Here is an 11,531-nt window from a genome sequence, read left to right as displayed (position 1 = left end):
TCAGTTATTAATATTCTTATTATAGTCAAGGTCCATATATTGAGTTAAGTCAAAGATACGCCTTGCAAAAATTAAAAAAAAATGTGCAAATGTTTCTACATAAGTTTCTACTCATAAGATTTGATAAATGTGTTGGTTTGTGAGTGTGTAGAAAATGTTTTTATAAGAATATTGACTGTCAAACTGTACGTACCTAATATAATTGTTAATTACATAGAATACCTAAACATAAAATTGATATTTAGAATTTGAATTTCCTAGTATTCTTCTGCATATATTTACATAATTGTAATCGTGGTTAAAAATATCCCGAGGCATTTTTGCAAAGTCATTCTACAGTTGCTGAAATATGTAAATTACTTGACATATGTTTTTCCCAAAACCAGTTCTAAGTGCTCTTTATTTAATTTAATTTTAATTTATTTAACTTAATACTTGTCAGCTTCGCATATGTGGAATAAAATGCCTACATATATGTATGTATAAAAGATTGACAAAATAACAGTTGAAACAATAAGTAATTTTCATCAAAGGATCTAAAAATAAAATAAGGTATCATGCAGGTTTCCGCGTTGCAAAATTGAACTGTCATTATTTACCAAACATAAGGAGACTTTGTTATAAAAATCAAGCTGAATTCCAGTCACAATGATAATCATTTTGCATTTATTAAGATAGAAGCCCAAATTCACCGTCAATATAAAGTCCGTTTTTCTCAAAACTACTGTTAACTTTAGAAGGTCGATATGAAAATGTATGGTAAACGGTTGTTTTAAGAAAACTGTCGTTTAGTTGTCGGTGAACTTGGGCCAGTATTGTCGCAATCTCTAGAGCCACCGAGACAATTGATTACGATGTTTGTATAATTTTATCTAGACATGAAGGTGCAGTGGCAAACTAAATACTCTGCGTAAATATTCGCTTGTTACAATTATTTGACTTTGATAACTCGTAATAACTACAGGACGTTTAGTTTTTATTGAAAACAAATAAGGAAAAAGAATATTTAGAATACATACTTTGTGATTCTACTGTTCAATGGATCACCCTGCTCATGAAAGATTTAACTTACTATAATGATATCCTGAACACACCACAATATTTAGCTTCTAAAGTATTGTTCATTTCATTCAACAGATTCTATAAAATAAGTATCACATTTCTAGAGAAAAGAGTGTGTTCCAAGAAAAGAAAGGATAAATATTTTTTATTCCGATATGGACTGCATGCTGGTCTAAACCTGGCTAGGAAAGCGGAACCTTCCACTAACACAACCGCATGAAATAACATTAGTGATGGCATAGTCGACAATCCTGATATTAGACCTATGTCTGCAAACCCAACAAAAACAACACCTATTATAATTATTTTTGTCTAAAATATTTTTTGGATCATACCGTACGTGACACCCCTCTAAGACATGACAAATAATATGTAATTATGATTACATGAAACGAATAAACTTATAGTTATTTAATTACAACAGTACGTTTAGATTAAGAAATACTTTCGTTGAGTGAACACCATGTCAGGTTCAGAAAAAAAAGAAACAATTGAAGAGCAACCATTAAAAGAGAAAAATAACGAAAAAGTTGAAACTGAACAAGAAGGTTTTATATCAAAGCTATGGAGGATAAAGTCAAATATTACTGTAGAACCCATGTTAGCGGGGCTAATCATACCCTCAATGCTGGCCAGGTTGGCGATACAGAATTTGAATTTGGATAAAACGTGTCGAGTCAAACTAAACTTCAATGAAACTATTTGTGATGCTCTGATCGATAAGAGAGGAAACTTGACGGAATACGAAGGTGATGTGCAGAAGATCATTTCTAATATAGAATCATGGAAGAGTGTGATACAAACGTCGATTCCAACCCTTCTAGTGCTGTTCATGGGAGCTTGGAGCGACAGGACGGGAAACAGAAAACTGTGTATCTTACTACCAATCTTTGGGGAGTTCATGGTGTGCATCAGTAATTTGTTCAGCACCTTCTTCTTTGAAGAAATTGGTGTTGAAGTGACAATGTTCTTTGAAGCTTTCTTCCCGGCTATCACTGGCGGTTGGGTTATGGTTTATCTTGGAGTTTTCAGCTACATAAGTGACATAACTGACGAACAATCCAGAACATTTAGAGTGGGTCTCGTGAATCTTTGCATGACTGCTGGGATTCCTATAGGAACGGCCTTGAGTGGGATCCTGTTAAAGGTACTAGGGTACTATGGTATCTTCATAATTTCGGCAGTCATTTATACAATGACGTTTACTTACGGATTTATCTATTTGGAGAGTAATACTAAACCACGCCAGGATAAGGATGAGAAGGTAAACATATTTTTTTTGTATCTTTGAAAATAAGCACACGTGCTTTTGAAAACTTTTACCTTACGATGATGACTTCATTTCTGAATATGCTTTTTAGGTAAAGCCAATAACTTGTTCTGACATGGTGACATTAGTGAAAGAAACAGGAGATGTAGCTTTTAAGAAGAGGGAGACAAACTTCAGAAAGAAAATCATCATGACACTGCTGGTTGTAGCCATAGTTTATGGTCCTAACCATGGTGAGTAGAACACAATTTTGACCCTTAAGATGATTTCTATTGTCCAAGATGTTTTTCTATAGTCGTAAGCGCTAGCTGAATACCAACATGACTTTAGAATCACTTTATGACTACGTGGTTTATCGATTTTTTCATTTCTTACCCTTTGCCATTTTTTCAGGTGAACACATCATAACGTACATGTATCTCAGGTACAAGCTGAAATGGGATGCTCTGAAGTATAGTTTATACTCCACTTACAGCATCATCACACATTCATTGGGTTAGTATAATTATTGCATCAGCATCATTTCAATTACTTTGCTGAAAAGAAAACTTGGAATACCGTAATTTAAATCAACATCCGATTTTGTTTATTAACAAGGGTTTTAAAGAACCGTATATTCAATTGTTTGTTTAACAAAAGGTATGAGACCACTTCAATGCATTATTTTTAAATAATATTTTTTTAAGAATAAAGGGTTTGAAAAAACTCTCCTCCATTTAACAGATGAAAGTGACGCAAGAGGGTCTATTGGAATGTAAAAAGGAATTGACTGCCTTTTCTAGATGACCTAATGAATGTAGAAAAAATTGAAATAACGATCCTGTGTTGACGAATAAATATCAATTAAGGCATATAACAGAAACAACTATACTTTACAAACATACATAATATAGAGTAGATAACTTCGTAGTGGCTATAACAAAATAAATAATAAGTACAATGGACGGTCTTATCACCAATATCGATGTCTTACAGACAACCTTTGGTTGGATAAAACATTTTTCCTTCAAGTTTCTATTTGATTCAATATAGTGCCAAACAACAAAGGATAATATAAAAACTATCGTGGTTTTGAGGATTATTTTTTGATTGTCCAAACACATTTGGATAAGGCTTTAAGCAAAGAGAAAATCGAAAAATTTGTCCATGTAAAAAAAATATTTAGTAACGATACTAAACTACTGAATGGTGCTTTCTGAGCTGTAGGTATGCATATTGCTAAGAATTATAAATATCTATGCCATGAAAACTCAAGATCTGCGTAGACAAATATTGCTATAGCTGATGTCTACCGTGTCTTGAGAGCACGTTAAGTTATCAGTTCTGCTTTTGATCGCTCTGCAGTCGCGTCCCATTGAACGTGAGAGTGAGGGACAAGAGAGTGCACCTTTATCGCTTGTGGACATGGGGCAGAAGCACTGCATGATATCCTTAAAAAATAGCAACTCTGACTGGAAATCAACGAGATGGGTTTTTAATTCAAGAATTAAAAATTATGTATCTGTATGATAATTCCAGGTGCATTATTCTCTATCAGCGTGTTCAGCAAACGCTGGGGCTTCCACGACTCCATGCTGTGCCTCATCTCCATCGTCAGTAAGCTGGCTGGCTCCATACTGATCATCTTCGTGCAGACTGATCTTCATATGTTCATGGGTATGTATGTTTTTATTGGCTGTTCAACCAAATATGTAAATTATTTTACCCATAAAAAGTTCCTCTTATTTTTGCAGTGTTTTGCTATAAGCTATATTTTATCCGCATAATAATATGTATGTCAAGTTACTGAAATTGTGAGAATTGGGTAATTGTATAATTAATTAAGAATAATGTTATATTTCCAGTTCCTTTGATTGAGATCTTGAACGCGACTACGTTCACGTCTCTGAGGTCAATGGCATCGAAATTGGTACCTAGTGAGGAAATGGGTGAGTTGAGTTTATATTAGATTTTCCTTTAAGATGTCTGATTAACCTGGAATTAGTTAAGACTTTATAAGTTATTCCTTAGTTTCTAAACATTTTGCAGTCTTGAATGGACCAATCAGCCCTCTTTTTTGTGAATTATCAGATGACCACTCCCGCTGTGAGCGCAATGGGCTAGTATCACACATTTACTGACTAAAACCTACCTCTATTTCTACTGGAGTCTTTTGTAACCAACGTCTTTACTAGCTGAAAGTCACCTCTTGTGTTGTAAGTCGGCCTTAAAGAAAGTGTTTTGTTTAAAAAATCAAAGTGTGAAGGTGTCTTCACACTTTGGATTTGGAGAAAACATTTCACACCTCGTGTTTTTGTATTTTTTCAGGTAAAATGAACTCCCTCTTCAGTCTAGTGGAGACGCTAGCAGCCTTGATGTTCGACCCCACATACTCGAAGCTTTACTCCAACACCATCACAGTCTTCAGTGCCACTGTGTACGTGTTCAGCGCCATCATGACACTGCCTGCTATTGGGATGCTCATGTAAGTTATACTGTCCTGGTTCTTGGTGTATATTGATTATTCCCGTGCTTCGGAGAGCACGTAAATGTCGGCCTTGCGCCAGATCCCTCCCCGGTCGTGTAGGATTTGCCGTCCCATAGGGCTATGAGAGTGAAGGATTAGTGGGTGCACCTGTGTCTGCGCGAATGCTCTGTAATATGACCTGAGCAGCTGGCTGATCTTCTTCTACGAGTGCAGTCACTGACTGTAGCCGACAATCATAATATTGGTCCACATACAGAAAAAGAAGAAAATACATTAAATAATTTTATAATTATATTAACATATTAAATGCACAAAATTCTATTCGATACACCTAGTCAAGTCCAAACTAGGGACTGGTGTAAGAAAGTTTAACTATGATTGAATCAAAAGATCTGCTAAAATCCAGCAGATAAAAAGTTTTCAAATTATCGACTGTATTATGTTTGATATGACAACGAAGTGAAATGTAAATCATCTTTCACAATCACATATCATTGTTAAAGAAATCTTAACAACAAACATTGTTCTACGTTTCCTACCGGAAAGTACCGACAGGCGTTGTTATCATAATATTTTGGTTTTTCTGGGAAAATTCGTGCACAAAATATATATAAGTACCATTAACGTATACTATACATGTCATTGTGGTCAGTTGGCACGTTTAACCTTTCATCATCCTCCGAGCCTTTTTCCTAACTATGTATGTTGAGGTCGGCTTCCAGTCCAAGCGGATTCAGTTGAGTATCAGTATTTTACAAGGAGCGCCTGCCTCGACGACTACAACTGTCAAGCATGTTCAATGACCTTGCCATCCGAAACACAGTCATTGGTCTCTAAGGTGTACTAAGAAAGTACATACAAACTCAGAAAAGTTGAATTGGTACTTGCTTGAGAGGTTGGTTATGTACCCACTAGGCCACCACGACTTCTTTTAACACGTTTAACCTTTGAGGTTACTTAATTCAGCAAAAACTCATAAATATCAAAATTTTAAAGAAAAACTATTCATCACATTTTGATTTGACAGCCATGTTAAATTAATTGAAAGACGTTGATTAGTCGTACAAAAGGCTCTTTAGAAAAACTTTCTAGTAACGTTTTTACATAAGTTTCCATGTAAGTAATGTATTGAAAAGGGGGATTTCCAACAATGACCAGAGTTTATCAAAGTAAATAAATAATCGGTCACACGTAAATTCCGTGATATCACTGCCTGAAAAAGTGATAAAGTTTTTAGATAGTCATCAGTGAGTACTATAGCTGGATAATTTTTACAGTATAGTCTACTATATGAAAAAGATTATTCCAAAAGGATATTAATCAATGAACATCTCAAACGAAAAAAAAAAATGATCAGTACCTTCACATTTCGGATATATTAAGTTGTCTGAAGTATTTCATTTGGGGTGCACTACACCTTTTAGTTTTTAAACATTAAGAATGAATTAAAATTTTGCGTTCAATATGTACACACTATATATACAAACTTAAACTATGTACTTATCTTTTATATTTATGTTTTATGTTTTGTATATAGTATGTTATTTTTAGTTTTGTATAAAGATAATGGAAATTAATTTATTTAAATTGTTTTCAGATGGTTTTTTGTCCAGCACAGACGAGAGACGGCGCAGAAGAAACGGCAAGCTAAAGATGTTGAAACTGTATACGAAAGTGTTCCTGAAAAAGAAAAGGATGGAAAATAAATTGTTCATAATAACGTCGTTTTGTTTTAAATTTTAGTAAACTGTGACCTGCACAATATGCCCTTTATATTTGTAAATTACGATGGACAACTAGGTTCTAACTAGTACGTCTAGCAGTAGTAACTACTGACTACTAAGTCTGACACCAGTCTAACCAAGGGGTATTGGGTTGCCCGGGTAACTGGGTTGAGGAGGTCAGATAGGGCAGCCGCTTCTTGTAAAGCACTGGTACCTACTCAGCTGCATCCGGTTAGACTGGAAGTCGACCCCAACATAGTTGGGAACTAACTGTGAGATTTTTTTATTAACTGCTAATAGTTATAGGTGGCGTCTTAATATATGTTATGGATGATGAATAAACTCAGTTTACACTTAAAATGGGTGTAGTAAAATAAGGGATAGGGAGAAAAATGATATACGAACAAACATCCATTGTAAGATATTCCTGAACTTTCTTAAACAAAGTTGGCTAAGCACGGCGCGGGCGCCTCATGTCTTACTATAAATATAATTAAGTAATCCACTGACAATGCAAAGAAAAATAAATTGCAGACATTATTGTAATGTCTTCACAACAGGCATGTTTTTATAACATTATAACTTATTCAATGTGATTTTTTATTACAAACATACATACAATGTGCGGAATTTTCCAGCAACAGTATTTGTTTAAATAACTTCTAACAAGTTCTTGGTAATAAGCTTGTTTGTTTATATTTTATTTAAAGAGTTTATTACGTATATGAAATTCTGGAATAATTTATAACTGGTGGATTTGTATGGGTGCTTTTGAACTAGCGGATTTTCCGCTTCGTTTTTCCGCGCGTATACGCGACGGCAAACAATTGACAACTACCGGTTCAAATGTTCACATCGAGATGTTTATTTTTATACATAAGTAAGTTGAACTAGAATGCCAATTTTTGCTAGAGTAGGTAAAAGTGGAATTTTACGAGATAGATTACACAACGCCAAACCACATTCAGTTTGATTTGGCATATCATTGTAAATTGTTACGTAAATTCAAATATAAGGTTTTATTTAATGCAAAACAAGTTGATCACGACTTCAACAATAGTAAATCCGGCTGTAAGTTTGGTTTTACAGCTGATAAAAATATTTGTTTTGTATACTTACCTACTTGGGATGTTGGCCCATCGAAGTCTCGGCAATATTTATAGTTGTTGAACAATAAAATATAATGGAATTAGTAAATAATCTTAAACAAGCTTGGGCGCATCGATTTATCATAATTTATTAGCCAGGTATAATAAAAATATAATATTTTTATGTTTTAAACAATGGATTATGTCACCTTTGTCAGACAGTCGTCTGCCTATTGTCACGTTAAACGAATGCTCGATCACACGGCAGACATAGTTCCGCATTTTTTTTAAATTTTTGTGAGTATACATAGGTACAAAAAGGTGCGTTTTTAAAGATTAGCTGCCAACTGCAGATGCTGCTGCTACATACAAACTAGTAGTGCATCTGCGGCGGAATTAATACGCTCGCGGCATGGTGTCGGCAGTTGCGATCGGCAGTTGGCTTTCAAAACGCACCTTAACACAAGATGTAGGTTGAGTACTTTTGATGTGAGGTTTACTTTCCTCGGGATGTGAGTAAAATCGTAGAAAACATCTATTAACAAAACATATACAATATATGTTATGATAATAGAGCACTAGAATGTTTTGCAAGATTTTATGACCAGTTTTCGTCACAAAGTTACAACACAGGCTCTCATGGTCCGATGAACAGGTTGCAATGTGGCTGTCGCAGTATGTCCATTATATTCGACACAGATAAACGTGGTTCTAGTGTAGTGAAAGTGTAAGTATTACTTGAAATATAACTTATTGACGTTAAAAAAATGTTGACAAAATCAGGTGGGTACCTTTTTGAGGAGATGCAGGTTCATATTAATTGTGTTAAAGTGGGATGTTTTAAATGCGTTTTATGTGTCTGAAAGATTAATTTTGATATTGGTAACTAATTCGTGACAGTGAGACCCTGGGCATGGTTACAGACTGCTTTCATCCTCCGAGCCCTTTTCCCATCTATGTTGAGGTAGGCTTCCAGTCTAACCGGATGGAGCTGAGTTCCAGTGCTTTACAAGGAGCGACTGCCCTATCTGACCCCTTCAACCCAATTACCCTAGGCAACCCAGTACCCCTTGGTTAGACTTTATGGTAATAGACTTCTTTATATAACACTTAGTGTGAGTATGCGGTTCGATTACAGGTCAGGCAAATATATGCGTATGAGAAGCCTAAATGCTAGCCTAATCCCTGAAATGCTAATACAACAGCTCTTTCACACTTTCTGATTTTCCGAGCGACACACATTTCGTACGGGCGGTGTCGTGAAAACAATTGACTACTACCAGTACCAAAGATGACGCGATGACGTTTAAAACAGAGTGACAGATTTTTACCGCTCGGTTTGTATCGCAGGCCTATGTTATTGCTACGCACGACAAAAATCTTCCAATGTGAAAGCGCTATTAAATCGCTGTTGATGATGATACTAGCCCAACGGTACAGTCACGTGCAAAAACACGAGAGTACCCGAATAAGCCTAACGTATGACATATGTATAACCCGAAATGACCAGCCGACAAACGTTACAAGTAGGTAATTGCTATAAGAATGGATGGAATGACCATTCATTGGCGTACTGTACGCGAGTGTACTTGTTTCCCGTTTTGTACATAGTATGTGGTCATCTGGGTTGTGAATAAGATGCAGAAAAGGTTAGTAAAATTGTGATTTATGGTTATGAAGTTAAGGTTTATTTTTGTGTGCAAAAGTATGGTATATTTGGTTGGAATGAAGAAAAATGCCGTTTCCCGTTTTTTTTCGAAATTACTTGACAAATCATGATAAAGTCCATGTAATGTGTTTCTCTAGAAATTACGGATTTAGCAAATCTGCATATTAATTGTATAAACCTGAAGAGTTTGTTTGTTCTTTCTAGTAGTTTCCCAGGAAAACTGGTGTGGTGAATACAGGTGAACCGAACCGACGGTTTCAGTTCTCATATAAGGATTACAAAGGAGTATTAAATTATTGCAATTTAAACTTGTAAAATTAACAATATATTATACGTAGCATCATTTAACCATTTATTTACAATGTTGTTCGGTCCATTTGAGATTGACCTATTGAATAGGACGACCGGCATATCAGCTCAAGGCGATCACCGTTATTCCGTCAGTTACTATTCAATGAGGTGAAATTGAAAACCTAGACATTAGTTAAAAGAACGTTGAAATAACCATTATTTACGGTTATTCGAATTTAGTAGGTAAAATATATCCTACTTATATTATGTACTTTCGTAAAAGTTTTTGCTCTTTCACGATAAATCTACTTTATGGATTTTGATGAAACTCAGCAGTAATATAGCTTATATATCAAAATAATATATAGACTACTTATTATCTGCGGGCTCACCCCTGGCAGAAACAAAGTACATAGTGATAAATAAAAAAACAGCCATAAAAAAACTATAACCAAAAAGTCGCGAATCAAGTACCATTAATACAAACCAAAACACACTAGTTAACAATCACTACTGCAGTTATCTAAACACTTATCACAACACTAACAAAAGAATAACAACAATATAAATTCGCACATGCAAATTACAATTTTGAATAAACTGCCAAAAACACCCCATTAACACAACCATTAGTTAAACTTCTATCAAATAATCACTTAGTTTGACGTAGGTAGGTACAGTCATTGACATTAGAGGTTGAATCACTTTAACACTTTCGCCATTTTGTAGTTTAAAAAATTCGATTGAGAAAACACGATTTTTTAAATTCCCCAGACTTATGATTCTGATAGAAAGGACAGAAAGATTATCATCATCATTAGCCTTTTTATCAGGGCACAGACCTCGTCTAACACAAATTGCTTTGCACGCTTTGAGCAAGCGTGGTTAAAGCTCAATCCTGGTCATTTTTATCGATGTGTTTAACATTCGACTTCTTTCGACCATCATCATGAGTGTCCAGTAGTTCAACCGTAAAAGTCTGCGACTGTACATTACATGTCAAAAAATTGACACAAAACATGCATTAAACAATTTTCTTGAAGCGCTTTTCCTGTATTTTTCCGGTTCATAGCTCTGTGACCGTCGCGTGGAGATAAATGTACAGTAATTATATGTTTAGCACCATTCACGTGGATTCTGGTATTGCGAATTTCGTATGTCATTGCTGTTCAAATTAATGAGCTCAGATCAATCATAGGGTAAATCAAAGCTTGGTGCGGTCGGTCCGTGGGAGGATATCTTGTCATGTCATCCTGACATCCTGCGTGTTTGAATTGGTGGGTCTCGGCTTTCATTTAAATATCTCTTGCAGTCGTTATGGGTAGTCAGAAGACAGAAAGTATCAGGTAACTGGGAACTGGGGTTGAGGAGCTCATATAGGTAGTCGCTTCGTGTGACTGTTCATGTTACTGAACTTAGCCGCATCCAATCAGAAGCCGACCCCAACTTAGTTGGGAAAGGGCTAGGCAGATGATTGCTGTTCAAATGAAAGCCGTAACCAGGCTAGTATGAGAAACTAGTGAATATGCGAAGCAATTGCAAGCTATAGACTCTTATGAATGAAGCTTAGGGGGATTGTCTGAAATAGAGGCCTGAAAACTAAAGCTGGATGGGAACGATCCTATACAGCCTTTGATTCTAAGCCTGCCTACCATGTCCTTTGTTTATGGGTGAAAATCCGTTGTTGGTAAGGAAAATTAAGTAGAAAACCAAAAATTGAAACAGAGCAAATATTTATTTTCGTAAACTACAAAAAGCACCATTCACAATTAAGCACATCATCACACCAATTTCCTTTACAGATATTCTTATCCTATAATTTATAATCGAGACTATTCCTTGCTATTCATATGTATACCCAGTTCCACATTCAAGCAAATCCTATTTACATATCTAAAGTCCTGTAACATAATCGTCGGTAATTCCTCTTAGCATGCCAATTATAACACAAGGCCTAACA

The 11,531-nt window shown here is 35.4% G+C and overlaps 1 protein-coding gene across 1 annotated transcript; it reads left to right on the top strand.

The window, feature by feature from the left end:
* The first annotated feature begins 1,478 nt into the window (after nt 1-1,478).
* On the top strand, nt 1,479-6,520 carry LOC110370513 (proton-coupled folate transporter). The gene is made up of 7 exons (XM_049846866.2): nt 1,479-2,326; nt 2,424-2,565; nt 2,726-2,827; nt 3,851-3,988; nt 4,177-4,260; nt 4,640-4,796; nt 6,397-6,520. The coding sequence occupies exons 1-7, from the start codon at nt 1,526-1,528 to the stop codon at nt 6,503-6,505; spliced, it is 1,533 nt and encodes a 510-aa protein (XP_049702823.2). The 5' UTR covers nt 1,479-1,525; the 3' UTR covers nt 6,506-6,520.
* The last annotated feature ends 5,011 nt before the right edge of the window (nt 6,521-11,531 follow it).

Source organism: Helicoverpa armigera, chromosome 4 (assembly GCF_030705265.1).
Source record: "Helicoverpa armigera isolate CAAS_96S chromosome 4, ASM3070526v1, whole genome shotgun sequence".
Taxonomy (NCBI): Eukaryota; Metazoa; Arthropoda; class Insecta; order Lepidoptera; family Noctuidae; genus Helicoverpa; species Helicoverpa armigera.
Note: the sequence above shows the minus strand (reverse complement) of the source record. Positions and strands in the feature narration are given on the sequence as shown.